The sequence below is a fragment of the Drosophila nasuta genome, chromosome 2L (genome assembly GCF_023558535.2).
Source record: "Drosophila nasuta strain 15112-1781.00 chromosome 2L, ASM2355853v1, whole genome shotgun sequence".
Taxonomy (NCBI): domain Eukaryota; kingdom Metazoa; phylum Arthropoda; class Insecta; order Diptera; family Drosophilidae; genus Drosophila; species Drosophila nasuta.
Window position 1 is genome coordinate 4,404,056 of NC_083455.1, and position 20,783 is coordinate 4,424,838.

At 40.8% G+C, this 20,783-nt stretch overlaps 7 protein-coding genes across 11 annotated transcripts; 3 read left to right on the forward strand and 4 right to left on the reverse strand.

Moving 5' to 3' along the window:
• Nucleotides 1-77: 77 nt before the first annotated feature.
• LOC132798232 (protein transport protein Sec61 subunit alpha) lies at nt 78-3,603 on the reverse strand. Its single transcript, XM_060810016.1, has 4 exons — nt 3,442-3,603; nt 3,134-3,201; nt 892-1,983; nt 78-818 (listed from the first exon to the last, which is right to left on the reverse strand). The coding sequence occupies exons 1-4, from the start codon at nt 3,446-3,448 to the stop codon at nt 555-557; spliced, it is 1,431 nt and encodes a 476-aa protein (XP_060665999.1). The 5' UTR covers nt 3,449-3,603; the 3' UTR covers nt 78-554.
• A 777-nt stretch (nt 3,604-4,380) lies between these two features.
• On the forward strand, nt 4,381-10,069 carry LOC132783423 (daxx-like protein). The gene is made up of 5 exons (XM_060788564.1): nt 4,381-4,642; nt 5,327-5,527; nt 5,898-8,677; nt 8,737-8,917; nt 8,977-10,069. The coding sequence occupies exons 3-5, from the start codon at nt 5,902-5,904 to the stop codon at nt 9,740-9,742; spliced, it is 3,723 nt and encodes a 1,240-aa protein (XP_060644547.1). The 5' UTR covers nt 4,381-4,642; nt 5,327-5,527; nt 5,898-5,901; the 3' UTR covers nt 9,743-10,069.
• Nucleotides 10,070-10,376: 307 nt separating this feature from the next.
• On the reverse strand, nt 10,377-11,915 carry LOC132783428 (kynurenine formamidase). 2 transcript variants are annotated; one of them, XM_060788573.1, is made up of 3 exons: nt 11,815-11,915; nt 11,532-11,728; nt 10,377-11,468 (listed from the first exon to the last, which is right to left on the reverse strand). In XM_060788573.1, exons 2-3 carry the CDS (start codon nt 11,662-11,664, stop codon nt 10,636-10,638), a joined length of 966 nt encoding a protein of 321 aa, XP_060644556.1. In that variant the 5' UTR covers nt 11,665-11,728; nt 11,815-11,915; the 3' UTR covers nt 10,377-10,635. The 2 variants fall into 2 exon arrangements, with proteins under 2 accessions (XP_060644556.1, XP_060644555.1); XM_060788572.1 differs by lacking the exon at nt 11,815-11,915 and having other exon boundaries at nt 11,532-11,751.
• Nucleotides 11,916-12,145: 230 nt separating this feature from the next.
• On the forward strand, nt 12,146-13,245 carry LOC132783429 (coatomer subunit epsilon). The gene has a single exon (XM_060788574.1). It carries the CDS (start codon nt 12,250-12,252, stop codon nt 13,168-13,170), a length of 921 nt encoding a protein of 306 aa, XP_060644557.1. The 5' UTR covers nt 12,146-12,249; the 3' UTR covers nt 13,171-13,245.
• LOC132783431 (PHD finger-like domain-containing protein 5A) lies at nt 13,202-13,917 on the reverse strand. The gene is made up of 4 exons (XM_060788575.1): nt 13,767-13,917; nt 13,504-13,694; nt 13,355-13,440; nt 13,202-13,292 (listed from the first exon to the last, which is right to left on the reverse strand). Exons 1-4 carry the CDS (start codon nt 13,816-13,818, stop codon nt 13,286-13,288), a joined length of 336 nt encoding a protein of 111 aa, XP_060644558.1. The 5' UTR covers nt 13,819-13,917; the 3' UTR covers nt 13,202-13,285.
• A 141-nt stretch (nt 13,918-14,058) lies between these two features.
• Nucleotides 14,059-20,767, forward strand: LOC132783424 (coiled-coil domain-containing protein 102A). 4 transcript variants are annotated; one of them, XM_060788566.1, is made up of 10 exons: nt 14,059-14,394; nt 14,463-14,533; nt 14,616-14,655; nt 14,721-15,241; nt 15,297-15,420; nt 15,484-15,563; nt 15,624-15,960; nt 18,623-18,789; nt 18,913-19,573; nt 19,687-20,767. In XM_060788566.1, the coding sequence occupies exons 1-10, from the start codon at nt 14,257-14,259 to the stop codon at nt 19,693-19,695; spliced, it is 2,148 nt and encodes a 715-aa protein (XP_060644549.1). In that variant the 5' UTR covers nt 14,059-14,256; the 3' UTR covers nt 19,696-20,767. The 4 variants fall into 4 exon arrangements, with proteins under 4 accessions (XP_060644549.1, XP_060644551.1, XP_060644552.1 ...); XM_060788567.1 differs by lacking the exon at nt 18,913-19,573 and having other exon boundaries at nt 14,091-14,394; nt 19,687-20,740; XM_060788568.1 differs by lacking the exons at nt 18,623-18,789; nt 18,913-19,573; nt 19,687-20,767 and adding an exon at nt 16,023-16,268 and having other exon boundaries at nt 14,079-14,394.
• LOC132783425 (glutaryl-CoA dehydrogenase, mitochondrial) lies at nt 16,238-18,270 on the reverse strand. Its single transcript, XM_060788570.1, has 2 exons — nt 17,709-18,270; nt 16,238-17,187 (listed from the first exon to the last, which is right to left on the reverse strand). The coding sequence occupies exons 1-2, from the start codon at nt 18,169-18,171 to the stop codon at nt 16,394-16,396; spliced, it is 1,257 nt and encodes a 418-aa protein (XP_060644553.1). The 5' UTR covers nt 18,172-18,270; the 3' UTR covers nt 16,238-16,393.
• Nucleotides 20,768-20,783: the final 16 nt, after the last annotated feature.

Here is a 20,783-nt window from a genome sequence, read left to right on the forward strand (position 1 = left end):
AGAAGCAAAAACTTCCATAAGTTGCAAACTTAATGTTTTTTGTCTCTGAGTATAAAATACATTTGTTGTAATTAAAAAATGTTATCTAATTTACGTTTTATTATTATGACAATTTGTATGTTGCATGATTTTAATGTTCGTTTTCATGTACTCATATATTCATTGTTTGTTTTAATAATTTCACGTGTAATCATCAATGAATCTAAATTATATTATTACACTCAGTTAAAACAAAAAAAGTAATTGCATTGAAATTCAATCAATCCAAAGAAATATTGAACTTAAGCAATAAAGTCTCACATTTGAATACAAACTAATAGAAAAACGATTCTTGTCGTATTTAAACACACAATTAATATTTATGCTCAGCCTGCAAAGTAAACAGCCTTAAAAATGATGCGATATTGTGTGGAAGTTTTCGAACCGTGTAATTTGCATAGATGGGAGGGGGCGAAGGGCGGAGCGAGCAGGCATGTGAGAAGTATGATGAAGTATTGTGTTTTTGTTGTTAATGTAGTTGTTGTACAATTAGTTGTTTACAATTGTACAGCTGCTTAGAACAGCAGCGTGCCCATGCCACCCATTTCGGATTGCTCCTTAACGAAGATTTCGAAGTACTGATAGATGATCGTCACAGCCAGCAGGATACCCGTGCCGGAGCCAATAGCGCCTAGGAAATCTGCCATAACCGACAGAGCGCCAATACACAGACCACCGAAAGCAGCGGCCGTTGGAATATAACGATTCAGTTCATGAATCATCGAGTTCTCACGATGGCCTCGCATCACCATGTGTTGTTCCTTCAGTTGCTTGGCAACCTGTATTTAGAAACGATTGAAAAATAAATTAAGTAATGAATAATCCCTTGAAGAAAGTCGAGATTCGACTTACATCCTTGGCTGAGCTGCCAGAGACATCGATCCAGGTCTTGGAGAAGAACGCACAGGAGCCCAACATGAAGACAATGTAGAGCAGCGCATGAATGGGATCGGTGAGAATGTGGCCAACGCTCTCAGGTGGCGACAGATAGTAGCACAGACCACCAATGGGATAGGAGCGAGCTGGGCCGCCACCACCAACATCGGCCCACACACCGAGCAAGTTAATGAAGAAGTTGCCCTGGAACTTGACGGCCAACATCTGGGAGATGACGTACAAGTTGGAAACAAGCGCAGACTGCAGAATGATGGGAATGTTGGAAGTGTAGAAGAGCTTGATGGGATAGCTGCTGTACTGGCCGCGATAACGGGCGCTCTTGATGGGCAAATCCACACGGAAACCTTGGAAGTAGATGACCACAGCAAACACCAAGATGGTGGCCAACAGGTTCATCAGATTGGGCAGATTCTGGCGATAGAAAGCCTCACGCAGGGCGCGTACTTTGTCGTTGCGGGTGGCCATCAGATGGAACAGCGCAATCACAGCGCCTTCAAATTCGGTGCCGCGTCCGGTTGTCACAGTGGTGGGTGAAAAGGCCTTCCACACGATGGTCTCACAAATGTTGGTAGCGATGAAGAGGGAAATACCAGAACCGAGGCCATAACCCTTCTGGAGCAGTTCGTCGAGCAGCAGGACAATAAGACCGGCGGCAAACAACTGAATGATGATCAGCAGGCAGACGCCAGCGCCAATTTCCGATGGATCACCATACATGCCAGTCATCACATAGACAATAGCCTGGCCAATGGTGATGACCATGCCGAAGAGCTTCTGGGCACCGTTGAAGAGCGCACGATCCTTGGGCGTATCACCGACCTCAATGATCTTGGCGCCAGCCAACAGCTGCATAATCAGACCAGATGTCACAATGGGGGAGATACCCAACTCCATGAGAGTACCACGGTTAGAGGCGAGAATCACACGAATCCAGTAGAAGGGATCCGCGGAGTCGGAGCTCATGATGCCGAACAAGGGGATTTGGCAGCACACCAGGAAAATGAATAAAGTGATTGCTGTCCATAGCACTTTTTCTCTGAATTGGATCTGCAAAAAGACGAAAAGTAAAAACAAATCTTAGTTTAATAAATCTCATCTTTGCTTATCAATGGAGCATTTAAAGTTCACTAAAATAATTATTATTAAATTAATTATTCATAAAAATATAAATTATAAATAATTCAGATACATACAAGAAAAAAAAACATTTAATTTATTTAATTGAAATTAATTAAATATCAAATTTGAGTAACACTTATAAAAAATTACCCATTAATTGCACAAAGTGTAATACAACGTAAAGTTCGATTAAAAAAAACAATGCAGCTATTTATTTAATTTAAAAAAAAACCTAACTCCAGAAATTTATTTCAAATATTAAAATAAAAACAATTTATTAAAATCATGGTCATGAAACTGTAAACTACCGCAATTTTTTGACCTACATGCTTTTTTGGCGTCTACGTGTGGACGTGTGTAATAACAACACAAAAAAAAATCAAGTTTTGCTTATCGTGCTCATCATATGGTCGTGTCAACAACAAACCCGAAGTTGACGTCGGCAAGCGTCGGGTGCTCGCTTCGTGCGAGCCGAAGTTTGACATTTCCACGTAGTATGCGGTATTGCATTTGTTTGTCAAAATGTGTGTACGAAATAGTAGTATGGCAACAAGTAGTCAGGGAATAGTACTAGTATTTGATAAGAATAGTAGCAAACGAACTTAACTTTTCAATTTCATGAATGAAAATGCAACTAAAATGTATTAAATACTTTACCTAAAGAAACTGTACATATCGTTTCATTAAAATACGCAATATTATTTAAGTAATAAAATATCAGTACATATTAAGACTTTTTTAAATTTAAGAACGTGAATATCACATCTTTTTATCAAATTATAGCACTTTAGAATAAATGAATTATTTTTATTGTTGTGTGTTAAAACAACAACAATTTACTGCGTCTTCTGTGTTTATGTGGTCTACTACGAAATCACGAAATTGTTTGCGTGGCGCATCCGACTGACAAGTGAAAGCAAAATCGCGTGCGCTGGCAACACTGGCACATGGCCGAACAAATTAAACAAATTGTAAACTCCAAACTTTAACACACAGAAACTATTAATCAGTAATTTTGTTTTTTTTAATAGTTATATATCCCTAAATATACATTGTAATGTTAATAACTCATACATACCTTGCGCTCAGGCTTTGCAATTTCTGGCAGTATACTGCAGAAGGGCTTAATAACTTCAAGGAATTTAACTGCAAATAATGAATGAAAACCAAATAAGAGATCGTTGTTAGCTTTGGCAATGCAATTTCCTTCGTTTTTAAGCCTGCACTTAACACAATTAGCGGCAGTGTATTCAACTTTTTTTTGTATACGTAAGCAAGTATTTTTTCGAGGGTGTTGCCGACGCCGCCACTACTTTGTATTGGGTAAAGAGCGTTTGCGGCATTTTCACAAAAGAAACTCGCACTTTCGTTGGGGGTTGTACTTACTTCCCATTGTGTTTGACTTAATATAACGATCGGCAGGGAAGTAAACTTATTATTTGATTGCTGCACTTTCTACTCAAAATTTAGAAAGTTTTACTCCTCGTTGGGAACACACTTTGCGGACAAAACGACCGCTTCAAATGACGAAAACCGAATGAACGATGCGGGGCAAAACGATAATATACGAAGTCTGCACGACGTGTCATTTGCACATTCTTTTACACTTTCCAACACTGACTGGGAGCGTAATAATAATAATATCCCGTCAGATTTATCGAAAGTATATAAAGTTTTTTTATTTCAATAAAGTAAGCTGAACTTCATTTTTTGCGTATTGTACGATTACAATATTATTATGTATATTGGAATTTCTCAAGAATATTAAATCAAAATATTAACAAAAATTTGACAGTTCTCAATGTCATGTTAACGCAGATATGATACCTGATGTTAAATTATATCGATGGGATATGATAACACTCGGGCAGGGGGGTTTTTTAAACCAACTAATTGATTTAAACAAATCGACGAATTATCTTAGCGCCAATAATAACACATCAAAGAATATTCTATAATGATGTAAAAAAAAATCTTCCATATAAGTGATCGAATTTCTGAAATTCGTATAAGCATCTTGATGTTTAAAATCACCGCCTTTTTTATGTTTTGCAAATATATCATATAAAGTGTGACCAGTTTTCTAAATTTTGGCGTTAACATTTAGATCAATACAGGTATCATAGCTGTTCGGATCTATTTTTAAGTAAAATGGGCTAAGGCACAATTAAAATTTAGTATACATATATAAAAAATAATAATTAATAATATCATAATAATAATTTGCAATGAAAAATCGCCGTTCAAAAATTGCAAACCCATCAATATGGCTATCGATATTTCTCCACTTTTAAACGACATGGCATCTCTGTGTGCCGTAGAACTCTACAAAAAGCAGAGCAACCTAGCCTGTGAAAACAAATGCAAAGCAACAATACAAACACAGGCGAAATCAAATTAAAAGACACAGACGTAATAATATATGCGTGAAAAACTAGCTGGCAACAATAATAGTTGCTTGTGTTGATCCAAATGTCAAGAAAATCTAGCAAAAAGAGACGCATCAAATAAAATCTAAGTGTGAAGTGCTATTTTGACTATGACTTCGGTTATATATGTGAATTCGAGCTCGGATTCGGAGGAGGAGGTAAAAGCGCCAGTGACAGCGCCAACGATTAGTTGGTGTAGAAAAGTACAGTTGTATTTTTAATAGGTTTTGTGCATTGGTGTGCGCGTATTAGTGTTGGCGTGCGTGCTTATACATATATGTACGTGTATGCGATTGTGTCTGAACGCCTGTGTGCGTGCGTGTGTGTATATTACAAATTGTGTGTACGAGTCTTTTTCGCGCTGCTTTTATTGTTGCTCACATACACATACACGAATGCAAGACCAACAACACACATCGCGACACAAATACACTTGCACACATTCATATAGCTGCCAATGTTGCCACTTCGATTGCAGGAATTACTGCTGCACTTGATGGAACAATTGAAAATGTTAAATATTCTAACTGAAACCAGTTATCTATGTGTGTGAAGATGTACTTGTGTGGATAATGAGTGTAATTTGCGACGCAATTAGAAACATTTTTATCGATTTAGCATTTGTTTACATGCTGTACAATATTTGCTATGCATAGCAAGCAAAAGGTGTAACTCTACACTGCATTTGGCGGCGCGCTCGTAAACTCTACACCAATTGCCACTCACACCGCTGCATCTGTGTTTTTGTTTGTTTTGTTTTTAAATGAAATTTAAAATGCAAGCACCACCAAGCAACAACCAACAGGTCGTTTTGTAAAGTGTTATCACTCATATATTTCTAGGGCCCACCTGATGCGAAGCGTGCGCGCCGTGATCCCGCTAAATTGACCACATCGAAAGCTTTGCCCTCCAAACTATTGCAAATACCAAAAGCGCAGACTACAACACCAACAACACAATTGACTCCCGCGATCAAAGCTTCAGCGGCATCTGTGATTGGAGCGACAGTAGCCGGTGCCAGGGCTACAATTGGGATCCTACAAGTAAATAAGTTTCCAACTACAGTGGTTTTTTTCTTATCGGACAGACTTTTGTCATTTACATTTCGTAGAGATTTTAAAAACACGGCGACTCTTTTTGAGTGGTCGCTCGCTGACATTTTAAAACACAACTGACTGGATTTACTCAAAATTGATAACATTAAAAATCAAGGAAATGGAGAGACAATATTCATTTGTTTAATAATTTAATTTAATTCATTTTTTCAACAAATGTTCTCAATAATTGGTAATTTAATGATCATAATTAAGTTCAATTCTTTGTAATCATTTCAAAATTGTTAAGACAACTTTTAATAGAGGACGCTTGGATAATATGTTATAGAAATTGTGTTAACGTCTTTTTCTTTTGCAGGTCCATGCTCTTACCCAGTGGCATAACAGTAACCAAGCACAACAACAGCAATGGCGGCCTCAGTATCGTTAGTCCGAAACCGTCCGTGGAGAACAATAACAATAATAACACTAGTAACAATAACACTAGTGTGAAGGGAAAGCCATTAAAATTATCACTGGTCACGCAAAATACCAGTGTCTGGCCCAAGGCTCCGACAACGCTGGCCACGATAACCAGTGTGCCTACCCCATCGACAGTCAAGCAGCTAACGCCGTTGGCGAAGGGATATAACAAGGTACAGCAACAAAGACTACCCCACCAGCAGCAGCAACAACAGCAACAACAGCAGCAGCAGCAAAAAACAGCGATGGTGCAGCAGAAAGTCGCAAGTCCAATGCCACAAAGGATGACCATGTTAGCGCAACAAAAAACAGGAAAACAAATGGCATTGCAGCAGCAGCAGCAATTGAAACAGTTGCAATTGCAGCAGCAGCAACCGCAGCAAACGAAGCAGCAATTGTTGTTGCAGCAGCAGCAACAGCAGCAGGCGAAGCAGACATTGTTGTTGCAGCAGCAACAGAAGCAGCAACTGCAGCAACAACAGCAGAAACAGCAAGTTCCATTGGAGCAGCAAAAACAACAACAGCAGAAACAGCAACTACAATTGGAACAACAAAAGCAGCAACTGCAACAACAGAAGCATCAACTTGTATTGGAACAGCAAAAGCAGCAGCAACAGAAACAGCAGCAGCAGCAGCAGCCAAAGCATCAAGTGCAGTTGCAGCAACAGCAGCAGCCAAAGCAGCAACTACAACAAAAGCCACAAATGCCACAACTGCAGCAAACGCAGAGGCCACTTACAGCTTTGACACAGCATAAAGCTTTAATGCAGCAACAGAAACCGCCATCAACGCTGTTGCAGCAAAAGACGCAGGCACAATTAAGGGCACAACAGCAAAAGAACTTGGTTAAACAGCAGCAGATGCAGCCACAACAGCGATTGCCCACTTTGCAGAAACAAACAGTGACCATCACACCAACAACAGCAACTGCAACTTCAGCCATTGCTCAAGCGCAGCAGCAACCGCAACAGAAGTCACCTCAATTGCAAGTTGCTACGACAACAGCACCTCAAAAGCAGCCACTGCCGGCACACACTGCCACAGCATTGGCGTTACAAAAGCAAAAACAACAGCAGCAGCAGCAGCAACAACAGACAGCTTTGGCGTTGCAGCCGACAGTGATGCATAATGCTGCTACTGCTGGCAATACAACACAAATGCCACCATTGTTGGCGAAGCTGACGCCAATGCCAATACTGAGTAAACAGCCGCTGAACAAGACGAGCACAACAAACACCAACAACAATCTTAACATCAGCATCAGCATTAATAGTAGCGCAGCACGTACTTTACCCTATAAGACGAAGCCAACAATAGCGAGCAATACACCGCTGCGAAGCGTGCAGCAAGTCACCACCAACAGTAGCAGCAGCACCAACAGCAGCACGCCCATTCAGTCAATAACAGCTGGTGCAACTCCACCATTGCGTCTGCTTGCCACACCGCCACATTGTGCTGCAGCACTTAATGAACCGCTGTTACTTAATTTGCCACCCACAACAAGTATAACACCTCAACTGACACCGACAACAACACCGCCACCGTCGTCGACAACGGCAACATCAGCAACCGTGAAAATGTCATTTCCCGGTGCCAGCATTTCGCCAGTGACAAAAACTCCAGCGAAACGTGTGCAGCCCATCACTGTACTCAAGAAATCGGATGAGGAGTGGCGCAAGCACATTGCGCAGCAACAGCAGCAGCAACAACAGCAGCAGCAACAGCAGTTGAATAAGCCAAAGGAACTGGAGTCACCTACAATTGTGCTAGTGGAATCGCCGCCAACAACGCCGCCCAACGACAAAGTGGATAATGAGCCGGCGAAGCGAAAGACGCCGCCGAATGTTGTAGCTCCTGCAAGTGCAACGGCAACAACAACGACAACGGCAGCAACAACGACTGCAACTCGTGCACCATTGGTCAGTGAATATGCGTCATTGTTGCAGCTTTGTCGTGAGACAGACAAGTCCAAGGATATGGAGCGTTTGATAGAGATTAAGCTGATGAAGCATTATTATAGCGTCCATGAGAATTTTGTGCGTTCGCGTGGCTTTCGCAAGCAACTACAGCAGGCCATGGAACGCATACGCAATGAGCCTGACATGATCTATGTGCATCTAAAGTGCGTAGTCGACGAGCTGAAAGTGCGACGAAAGGCCAAGGCGGTGCTGCCACTGCAAGAGGATCTAGCTGAAGAGAAGCCACAGCCGCCACAGTTGCCAGCAGCTACAGCTACAGCGGAAGTGAAAGCAGCTGACGTAACTGCACCACCGATCACGCCCAGCACTGGCAACAAACGGACCGATGAGCGCATCAGGAAACTCAATCGCACATTGTACACAATTACGAAGCGTATTAGCGCGTTGGAGGAGGCAGACGTCGATTGGAATGACGATGATGACTCCAGCTATCTGCAGGTTGAGCGTTACAAGAAGCGCGCCTGCCAGATCTATGAGAAAATCTGTGATTTAACCGGTGAAAGTAAAAGCGCCCATCGACAGATGAAGCAACCGATACTATTTAAGGATTCACCCTATCCACAATTCAATCGGACTCTATCGGCATTCGTGAATCGCATGCACGAATTTCCTGATTATTATGATGTGTTGCAGCTGCTCGAGCACTGCAATAAGGACAAGGATCTGGGACTCGCTTCATTCGAAATGAAGCGCATAGGTAAACAACAAATTCAACTCATTCAAAACATATGCGATTCAATCATAATTTCTTTGCAGCTCATGATGCCTTTGTTAAAGTGGGTCGATTGCTGCAAGCGCGACGCAAGACTGATCTCTACGAGACCGTAACACATTTTACGGCAAACGCAAAGGATCCGGCAGCAAGCGATGCCACGCTGTTGGCCAAGCTAAACGAGAACAACAAGAAGCAAACCAAAATCAGTGATATTCTGGAAAAGTAAGTAAAACTTGGAACTGGCAGAATGATGCAACAACCTAATCTTTTGTGTGTGGCAGATTTGCACGCGAGCAGGATCTCAGTGCAGAAGAACAGAGAGAGGCACGTCAGAAGGAGAAGCAATTACAGGCTGAAAAAGCGGCGGCTAACGAGCAAGGCAACGTTGCCGCTGTCGATGATGACAAACCCTGCACCAGCGCACAGGCGGCTCAAGCGGCTGCCGAGGCGACTCAAACTACTCCAGCAACAACACAGATCGTGGGCGAGAACGAGAAGGAGAACGAACTGACGAATGGAGTCAAGAAGCCGCTAGGCAACTGTGTGATTGGAAGTGATAGTGACGACGATGAGGAGGAAGACGACGACGATGACGAGGAATCGGATGAGGATGTCGATACATTTGTGGACAATTTCAAGGCAAACGGCGATGTATCTGACGCAGAGTCCGAAACGGAACTAAATGCAGCACCAAAGACACTTGACGCCGCGGCTACTCATGTGATAGATAATAGTGAAACGAGAGTCAAGACTGCTGCGCCCATCGATAACCTTGCAATTGATGAAAATGTTGACATTGAAGAAGCTTCCCAAGCGCAAGCGTCAACTCCAATTGCTAATGGCAAGCTTAAAGACGCACCAACCGCCCACATGCTAAAGATTATGTCCGTCTCTAGTCTAAATGCCAGTGTCTCTCCAAATAGCAACAACAACAATAAACCCCAGCAGGCAACCCATCAGCCACAGCAGCAGAAACAACAGCAGCAACACAAACAGCAAAAGATGTTGATAGACACTGAAATTGTCATTTCAGACGAGGAGTCATAGGTATTCCTTATGGTTGAATTCGAACTGCAGCGTATTAGTTTATGATTTAGCTAGAATTTATTTATTTATCATCATATTGCGCACAATTTGTTATACTTTATATACGTTAGTAGATTTCATTTTCCATTTATTACATATGTACGTATATGTATTTTTACGTAATTCAATATTTTTATGTAACACGGCACGTTGTCGATGCTGTGACCTATAAGTTTTGGTTTTTGTGCGCAAAAACCCTTAGATAGTGTACATACGGAATACAACTACTATTACGAATAAGTGTGTTTTACAAAAACACTAATGTCATAAGAAATAAATGAAATTAAATCATAAATGTCACTTAAAAGGTATACAAATTTGCACAAATGAGTGCAAGATGTAGAATGTTCATTGTAACTGTCGAAAAAAATAATTATTGAAAGGTCATTAATGTATTTTTTGTTAAGGTTAAATATTATACATTTTTTCAAATTATTTATTTTCATATTTAAATGTTTAGCATTTGTTATATACTTTTCAAATTATTTATTTATTGTGAGGGAAATTGCAGGGTTTAAAGTAATAGGTTTTTACCAATTATATTTAAACAGAATGTAATGTTAAAGTTTGTTCAAATATTTATTTATAAATTTTTCTTTTATAGATTTTGCATTTCATTGTTTACAAAGGTGCAGGATACATAATAAGGAAATTTTAATGCAGATAATTCAAATTATTTGAATTGAATTAAAAAGAAATTAGTAAAATATATGTATATGGAGGTGCGATGTATTAACATTTCGGTTACAAAATAGGTTTTTTGTGTAAATTATTTACTTTTTATACCAGATAAAATTTATAATTTTATAGTAAGTTGCAGGGATCCTAAATAATAAATGTTTAGGTTAATTCGGTCAGCATGGGCACGATTCCTTGGGGCTACTCTCTTTTTCTGGTGAAGTGTCTTGTAAGGCTTCTAAGATATACTTGGTAATAGGCGAATTGTCATTAGCTGTTTCTTCAATGATATCAAAATGATCGTATCTATGAAAGACCTTGAAAGTAGCTTCAAAGCCTGCTTCTTTCAAGTAGTTGGCGAAAACACGACTCTGTTCAGTGAATGTTACACTTTCATTTTCAGCCGATATCACATGAGATCGTAAACTACTCCACGATGAACCGTCAGCATACCAAGGCCAGAGCATCGGGGAAACCTGTATAACACTCTCGGCATCTAGGCCGAAAATATTATTGGGATTGACCGCATCCAACTCCCAAAGCTCCCGCAGATCATAAACGCCGCATATAAAGAAGACCACTTGCACTTTGCGACGTCGCTCCTCAGTGATCAGATCTGGCATATGTAACAATTGGGCCAGAAGATGGGCACCAGCCGAGTGGCCTGCGAAGCTAATCGCCGTTGTTTGCGTACGCTCGGCATAGTCAAAGATCCAGAGCAGAAAACTGGTAAACTGCTCCAGCAATTGGGGCAAAGTCACTTGAGGACAGTTGTTGTAGTCCATAACTGCGACTCGATAACCACGATCTACCAGAGGCCCTACCATGGAGCCAGAATGGGACTTGTCTAACATTTGCCAATAGCCGCCATGCACATAGACGATAAGAGACGAAGGTTCAGAGGTTGCTTCATCTTTATAGTAAACATCGACCAATTGACGATCATCTGAGCCACCATATCGCAAATTATGAACTTTGATGCCAGGTTTTGTAGCTAGATCAGCGGTCTCTGTTTTAAAATAATAGAAAACATATGAAACCTGCTTTCAGAATATCTGTCTCTTGCACTTACGCTTTGATATTACATTTACGAAATTCTGTTGAACGGCTAAATTTGGTTCTGGTTGATCTTGGAATCTAATTGTATTATAGCTAGGCAAATATTCCCGCACTAAATCAACGTTTTTCTCTTGAGAATTGTACATAATAACGCCAGGCTGTATTAATTGCTTGCAAAATTTCAACAATATGCTACGATGTTGAAGCGACCTTGTTCCAAATCGCAGCAATCAGTGAATGTTAATCAGAGTAGCAGCAAGATGGACAACAAAAAATATATATTATTTTAAACTTACAGCTTGGTTACACTCTTAAAGCATGCTATTAGGCGCCATTTATTAAAAAGTTTACGTCTATTAATTTATTTTCTAAAAAAAACTTGTTAATATTTGCATGCTTTCTTCAATCTATATATAAAAAGACTATATAAATTAAAAAAATACATATAAATCCGTTATTCATCGGCAGTATTACAGATTCAGTAATTATCACAATTTATTAATATACTCAAAAATACTTGGGGTGTTTTGTATAACTGTCTATTAACTGTTTATTCGATATCGATAATATGTATCGACACAAACTTCAAAAGTTGCCACATGGTTTTAATTTGAACATCTGATTCTAAGAAAAATCTAAGTGGCAACTTTACGACTGAAAAGCCAACTCAGCTTATAGTTTACATTTCGCTTTACCACAGAAAATCAGTTTAATTTGCTAAAAAAAGAAATATGAGTCGAGCGCAACATAACGACGACGATGTCAACTCATCGCTTTTCGATGCCCGCAATGAATATTACATTGGCAACTTCATGGGATCGATTAACTTTGTGCTTCCGGAGCAAGGAACCGCAGGTGCTGAATTACTTTCCTACATGTATTTGTCATATTTGGCCATCGATTCGGGTCGCATAATTGCCTCCGACATCAAGGAGAACAACACGACACCCTTATTGGCACTGCGTCTAGTGCACGAAGCATTTGAGCAGCCGTCGCGCACCGAGGAGCTGCTGGAGAAGCTCACTGACAAGGTGGCCAGCGAGGAAGATGAGACAAACATTTGGCACATTGCCACCGCCATCGTTTACTGCTACGATGGACAGTTTGAGAATGCTCTCAAGATTCTGCATGGGTCCACCAATCTCGAATCAATGGCACTGTCTGTTCAATGCTTGTTGCGACTGCAGCGCGTCGATCTTGCTAAGCAGCTGGTGGCCAAGATGCAGGAGATTAGCGATGATGCAACGCTTACGCAGTTGGCGCAAGCTTGGGTTGCCTTGGCGCAAGGCACGGAGCAAATGCAGGATGCATTCCACATCTATCAGGAGTTCTGTGAAAAGTTTAAACCAACTCCAGCGCTTTTGAATGGGCAGGCTGTTGTGCATCTCGGCTTGGAACGCTATGAGGAGGCAGAAGCTGTGCTACGAGAATCGCTGACCAAGAAACACAACGATTACGACACACTGATCAACATGTTGGTGTTGGCGCACTTGACGGGCAAGTCGTCGGAGACGATCACACGTTACTGGGAGCAATTGAGGCAATTCCACCCAAAGAGCGACTTCATCACTGATTTAGACAAGAAATCGGCCGAGTTTGATCGCCTCTGCTTAGAGTATGAGCCGAGTAGCGAGCAATTGCTTGCCGTCTGAAAGAATATTCTATTTCCAAAATATTACTACATTCATGTATAAAACTTTATATTCATTAAATTACAAAATACAGAATTATAAGAGATATATTATAGATGAGGTAGTCTTCCATATTTCAATAACTGTGGATTGAGAATGGGAAATGTTAAACAAATTGAATTAAGTAACCATTTTGAACGCTTACTTTTGTTTGAAACCATATTTCTTGCGCTCGTAAAACAAGTCTGTCTTTGAGCTGCCCAGATTGACAATTTTAGGACAACCATCGCGCTGCAAGTTAGGTATTTAATTAGCAATGGAGAGGGATTAATGTTTAATGTAGGTCGCACTTACATCCTTCTCTTGTATAGTGCAGGATTTGCAGTAGTAGGCATCAGAAACGCCGGGACCACCGCATATAACGCAGCGTCCCTGATATGAGCCATAATTGCACTCATCACAAATGCGCACCAAGGTACAAGGACGCACATAAGAGTCACAAATCACACATTTTCCATCGTCCTTTTCACACAACCGGCCAATGGCTGCACGTGAAAAGATAACGTAAACAATAACAGTATTAAATGGCGTAATTTATGGGTTTTCGAGTAACTTACCGACGCCTGGCTGTTTGCGGCAGAAAATCAAGTCGGGATGATGCTTGGCCATATTATTAGTGTATTCCTTTTGTTAAATTTAGCAGAAAACAACAATAATCCTCAATTTTCATACGTTTTGCACAAATTGTTAGGTTCAATGTGGCCGTAATTTCATAAAACAAAAATCCTAGCCCCGATAAAGAATGTTTTTGCCGCCATGTTTTTGTTTTTGCAATCCAAAAATTGTTCTTTAAATTAAAAAAAATTCAATAAGTGTCGGTAATTTAATAACTTAAATTAAATTTAATATCAAAGTATTTTTATCATGTATAATTTAATATCGAACAAGTGCAAAACTAAAAACTGTATGGTCACATTAACCAAACATCTGTTTTCTTCATTTTCTGTATACAACTTTATCGAAAAGTGCATAAAGCAAAATGCAATTCATATAAACTAACTGAAAATAAGAAAATAATATAAACTAGTGAAGTGCACGAGCCGCAAAATGTCGCAAGTGACGTCGTCAACGACGCAGAGTGCATCCGCTGCCCAGGCGGGCAGACGGTTGCCCAACAACGATGCTGCTGTTTGCGTGGGCGTCGCTGGCGGTGGCTACGGCGAAACAGAGTGGGAGGCGCGTGAGGTGAGTAATATAACAAAATAACTGCAAAGTAAAATAGAAGATATTTAACTAAATTTAATATGCTACAGTCCCAGCGACAACGGGAGTTGCATGAGGCACGGGCCAGAGCCGCTCAGATGGAGAAGACCATGAAGTGGTGGTAAGTTTATATTAAGAGAGAGGAGACAAAATTGCTTGCATCCTTTGCACCGGCTTCTGATTAACTGTGAACTCCCTTGTAGGTCGGATTGCACTGCCAACTGGCGCGAGAAGTGGAGTAAGGTAAGGTTGCCATAGCAAATGTTTAATCAATACATGTGATAACATAGTCTGTTATTTATTAACAGGTTCGTAACGAGCGTAACAAGGCTCGCGAGGAAACTAAGCAATTAAACATTAAACTGGACGTCGCCATGAAGGAGGCACATTCGCTAAAACGTGAGAAAAATGATCTGGAACTGCAGATAACACAGCTTAAAAAGGAAATGGAAAATGTGCACTCCCTGATGATGAAACATGCCGGACAATTTCATCGCGCCGATACCAATGAAGATGCCGAAGCCAATGGACGTGATGCCAATTGTTCACCAGACATTTCGTCGGATGGCTTGAAGAATGTCAACAGTGAAGATGGTTTGGTCACTAAGCTACCCAATGATGTCAAAGATTTAGACATTGAAGAGTTTGCCCTAAAGGGCGCCATGCCCAAACATTTAAGCGAATTGGATGAAGCGGCAGCTGCCGAGGAAAAGCGTTTGATACAACAATTATCCAAGGATGATTTCGATGAGGATTATCTGCTGCAGAAGATATCTATGCTCCAGTTGCGCTTGGATGAGGCTCAAAAGACTCTGCAGGCAGAGCGAGAGTGGGTCTTTAATATAGAATTTAATTATAGTTATTATAAATTAATCACATTGCAGTGAAAAACACGAATTGCACAAGAGCATAGAGAAACTGGCACTGGAACTGCAGGATGTGCGTGGACGGCAGGAAGAGCTACGTTCGGCCAAACAGGAGGCAGTTCGTGAGCTGCTTACACTCCAGGTGAGCAACGAACTCTCGTTTTAAATGTAACATTCAATGGATGTGTATTGTAATGACTAATAGGAGCAACATCGTGCCGAGATGCGTATTGTCAACAACTCGCTGCAAGAAGAAATTGCTGCGCGTGAAAATCTGGAGCGTCGGTATGAAACTTTCGTCGATTTCAGGTGCTCAACAGCTAATTAATCCCCATACATTTGCAGTCTTAGTGAACTACGCACAGAACTGGAGCATTTACAGGCCGAGAACGCTTCGGAATGGGGCAAGCGGGAACGTTTGGAATCTGAAAAGTTGGCGCTTGAGCGCGACAATAAAAAATTGCGCGCTGAACTTCGTGACTATCAGGAACGCTCTGATCGAAAGTGTCGCCCCATGCAAGCCAACGATGTAGAGTTGCGTGCGCTGCAGCAGGAGTTGTCTGAGAGAAATAAGGAAATCAGCGAGGTGAAAATGTCGCATGCCAAACTCAAGAAACTGCTGGCCGAAACAAACACTGAACTGGGTCATGCAGTGCGACGGGCGGAGCAATATGAGGCGGAGGTGAGTCCAAATACACTACAACTTATTAAGAATAAGAATCTTGTTTTGACTCTTAAGAAAAGTTGTCAGCATATATGAGATGTCAAGATCTTAAGAATACATCAGTTCAGTTCAGTTGATAAAACAAACATCAAGTAATTAAAGTTTACATTATGACTGCACTGCAGCAACAACTGCTTGACATACTATTACTGGTTCTTCATTAATTTTCAATCACATACGCTCGAATTTAAACAATTACTTTCATGGCTAAATTTCTAGAATCCTGTTTTAAAAATCAAATATTAAAAGAGTTTTATTTTCATTAATGATTATAGTCTTTGCTTGAAAATTAATTAACATTTAATAGGATTTTGTTTTGCTAGCTACATTTTAAAACTAGAAACAAATGCAATGTTTCGTTGAACCGATTTCGTAAATCCAATTTGTTTGCTTAATTGGCAAATGCTGCCAATCCAGTGATAGCACGTCCCAAGATCAAAGCATGAATATCATGAGTTCCCTCGTAGGTATTAACTGATTCAAGATTCATCACATGCCTGATCACATGATACTCATCACTGATGCCATTGCCGCCCAGCATGTCCCTCATATGCCGAGCAATCTCCAGTGATTTACCCGCATTATTCCGCTTCAGCAACGAAATCATTTCGGGTGTGTGAAGTTTGCGATCCTTAAGGCGACCTACATGCAAACACGACTGAAGTCCAAGGGCAATCTCAGTGGTGGCATCTGCGAGTTTCTTTTGTATCAGCTGATTTGCGGCCAATGGTCGTCCGAATTGCTTGCGATCCAGGGTATATTGACGGCCGATCGCCACACAGGCCTCAGCTGCACCCAAGGCGCCCCACGCGATGCCGTAACGAGCATTGTTCAGGCAGTTGAAGGGTCCACTGAATCCCAGGGCATTTGGCAGCAACTGCTCCTCAGGTACATGCACATCATCCATCAGGATCATGCCAGTTGGTGAAGCTCGCAAAGAGAATTTGCCCTCAATCTTGGGTGTATCCAAACCCTTGGCAGAGAGTTTGCGATCCACAATGAATCCACGCAGCTTGCCATCTTCACACTTGGCCCAAACAATAATGACATCGGCAATGGGTGCACTGGTGATCCAAGTTTTGGATCCGTTCAGTATGTATGTCTTGGTCTTGCTGTCGTATTTGGCGCGGGTTTCCATGCCACCGGGATCGCTGCCATGGTTGGGTTCAGTCAGTCCGAATGCACCTGTAAGTAAAATGATAAAATGATATTAAATGTCTTTGAATTAATTAGATGTTTTAAAGTTTTTTGTTAGTTAATAAAATTTGATTAGGATTAACATAGAATAAGCCTTGGAAGAGTATTGCAGTTTCGTTTCTAACGATCGATTTTTGTTGTGTCATACTCTTTCTTGTTTTTTTCCGCTCACAAAACACCTACACAAAGCGCTCACTTGCCGAAGAGAGCGAATGAGACAAGCAAGCTTTTTGCAAAAGCTCTGGCAAGAAGTTGTTTGCTGTCATCTGATGCTAATAATTTCTCGGCTCTCTTTAATCTTCTGCGACTTGTTTACTGCAGTTTGTTGTTATGGGCACCCGCCCCCCATTGCTTTTTAATCTCAATCTTATCAAATTTTTTAACTTGCTGATAGTAGCAAAATCTTTTAAATTATGCTAAAAATAAAGTGTTGTTAGGTGATCGCTATTGCCTGTCGAATGATTAATGTGAGTGGAGATGTAAATCTGTAGATTCTATGTTTTTTTTACCTATCAATTTGCCCTGGGCCATGCTGGGCAAATATTTTTGCTTTTGTTCGTCGGATCCATAGTCGTATATGGCGCCCATTGCAAGTGAGCTTTGTACACTGACCGCAGATCGGTATGCAGAATCCACACGTTCTACTTCGCGGGTCAGCAGACCATATGCAACACTGGAGACGCCAGCACAACCGTAGCCTTGGAGTGTGCAGCCCAAGACACCGAGGCTGCCAATTTCCTCCATAATCTTCTTATCGAACTGCTCATTGCGATTGGCCAAAGTGACGCGCGGCAACAATTCCGATTGGCAATAGCCGCGGAAGGCATCGCGAATGGCAATTTCCTCTTCGGTCAGCTGACTCTCCAAGTTGAGCGGATCCTGCCAGTTGAATTTGGGTGCACTACTCGCTTTAGTGCTCGCCAAGCGGCTAACGCAGGGACGCAACTTTGTGATAATATTTTGTGCAATCATTTTTCTTTCTGTTTAACTTTATTATGAAATTTTCCAGTCGGCCGCACGCTTCTCTCACACACGCACACGACAGTCGCGTCTGAATTATGTCGAGAGACTGAAGAAAGCTTCAAGCAAAACAAAAGCTTTTCTTGCTAGCGTTTGATTAGCGTGGTCTCTCGTTCTCTTTTTTCTCTCTTGCGATTTTGTTGTTTTGTCGAACTGCTTCTGTGAGTTTTGTGTTAATCGCAAGCTACTAAATTGTAGCCTTATCTCGAAGCATTGATTTAGAGATTCTGATAACAACAGAAACTGAAAGTTACTTCTGATTACAAGTGAAGATTGCATCAATATATCATAAAATTTTTGTGGAAAAACTTAACTGTTTTCTAAAAGACAATTACCATACCTTACAACCTAAACTAATCACTCAAAACACTTTAACTCACATTTCAAATTTGTAATTTTAAAGGTAAAACGACTTCGACAACGCGTTGAGGAGCTTAAACGTGAATTGGCTGGTGCCGAGGATGAGCTGGACTCGGCAGTTAACCAAGTGCGACGCTTACAGCGCAGCAATGATGAGTTAGTGGGTCAAACTGAGGGGCTTCAGGTGCAAATACAACATCTGCAGAACAGGTGAGCGTCATAACATAACTTTCCAATCTTCAACTAACTGCCAACTAACATGCTAATAATGGTGCTGGCTTTGCTAATCCCAATAACTTAACCTAAAATTAAATACTAAAACACAATGAAAAGACGTGCACCAAGTCCACAACTGCGTGGTTTGGGTGGAGTGCAGTTGCGTAACAAGATTGCCGTCGAGTTGCCCAATGATTGTCTGCCCAACATCAATGATCTGCGTCAGATCTTTGACGATACTCAGGCGGGTTTGCGTAGCTCCCACAATGGCAGCGATTCGGTGTCAGCTCATCATGCAGCAGCGGTCAAGCGTTCTAGTCACACGGAGCGCACGCTGTTGCAGCAACAGCAGAGCAATGCGGCAGCAGCTGCCGCGGCAACAGCAGCAGCAGCGGCGGCGGCGGCGGCTTATTTTGATGCCAAGACATCGCATTTCGAGGAGAACATCTTTGAGGCAAAGTCGCGTAATTTGGAATTTGAGCGAGCCAAGCAGAAGTTTGATAATCCCCATGGGCAGCATCATCATCAGCACCATCAAAGGCAACAGCGTTCGTCAGCCGGACGCTACAATAGCGCTGGCAGCAACAGCAGCAGCGGAAATCGAGCTAATCTCGCCTTGCCGCTCAAATGTATGACAAACAGTGGCGGCAACACAACGGCATCGAATAAGGATGATATCAATAGGCAGCTGTATGAGGCACACGATAAGGAGCAGACAGCTACTGGCTATGCTCGCAATAGTATTAATTTAGATGGTCTAAAGGTATCCGATGACGAGGTGAGCTCTAACCTTGCATTACTAACTTTGGTTTTTGGCATTTTCATTTTGCTTAAATTATTTTGTATACTCTTTTATCGCCTTTTAGTAATCTTGCGATTTATTGCTTACAGACTCCGTAGCTATGGCTCGACAAGTTTGCTGCTGGACGATGAAACGGAAGGGAATAGCGATTGATCGAGCAACAAATTTCAAGATGCTTCGATTGCAGTTTATGGTATTAAATATATTAGTATTAACTTTTCCAATCATAGCCCTTTGGCTATTGTTCTCAAGCAATTTGAAGCAGAAGTTCTTTGTTCCTTAACTCTTTCGTATATACAACATATTTATATGAAGATTAATAGCATACATTTACTTCGAAATACGTCATATTCTAAGTAGATCCCTGAAGTACAACGACCAAGATTACATTAGGAATGGCATTAAGTTTCTTTCCTAGATTTTGATATATGTATTTCTGGCTGATTTTTACAATTGTCTGTCTAAATATATGGATATATAGATTGGTTTCCTATGGGAGCATTAATTAATAGGATCAAAGCGCTAGAACTTGTATTAATCAGACTTCGCAAACATTTCACTGCATGTTAGTTATCCATTTCTGTACTTCGAGTACGCCGAATTATTAAATTTTAGATGGCCAGAGATCTCCTTAACTCCTGCTAACATGCATAAACTTAGCACAAATAGAAATTCATTCTTCTATACGTAAAATAATGGGCGTAATATACAGGTTACAATTTTTAATAAAAAATTACATTTACAAAGATAGTGCCAGATATTAAAACAACCTTGATGAGATTGACTTTATAGCTGACTTCAATATACTCTTTGAAAAGTTGCGAATTTTGTGTGGAAATGTTTAAACTTGAGTAGATAATTTCTTTGATTTCCTTGGGGGAAGTGAATCAAAATACGTACGCTTGTGCCTCTATCGATGTTGTCAAGTTTTCGGCATCTCCTTTCTAGTCTAGAAGTTCTAGACTTCTTGCCAAGGTTCGCAACTGCTGTTAAGGGAATATTGTAAATTCGAACTGTTAAGAATATTTAATATAAAAAACATTATGTATTAATTTATAGCAATATTAGTATTCTATTAATACTTTAATTCTAATTAATATGGATAAAATATTAACAATACTTATATACATACTTAATATACATATTACATATGCCTATCACTTTTGGTATGTTACAAATAAATTAA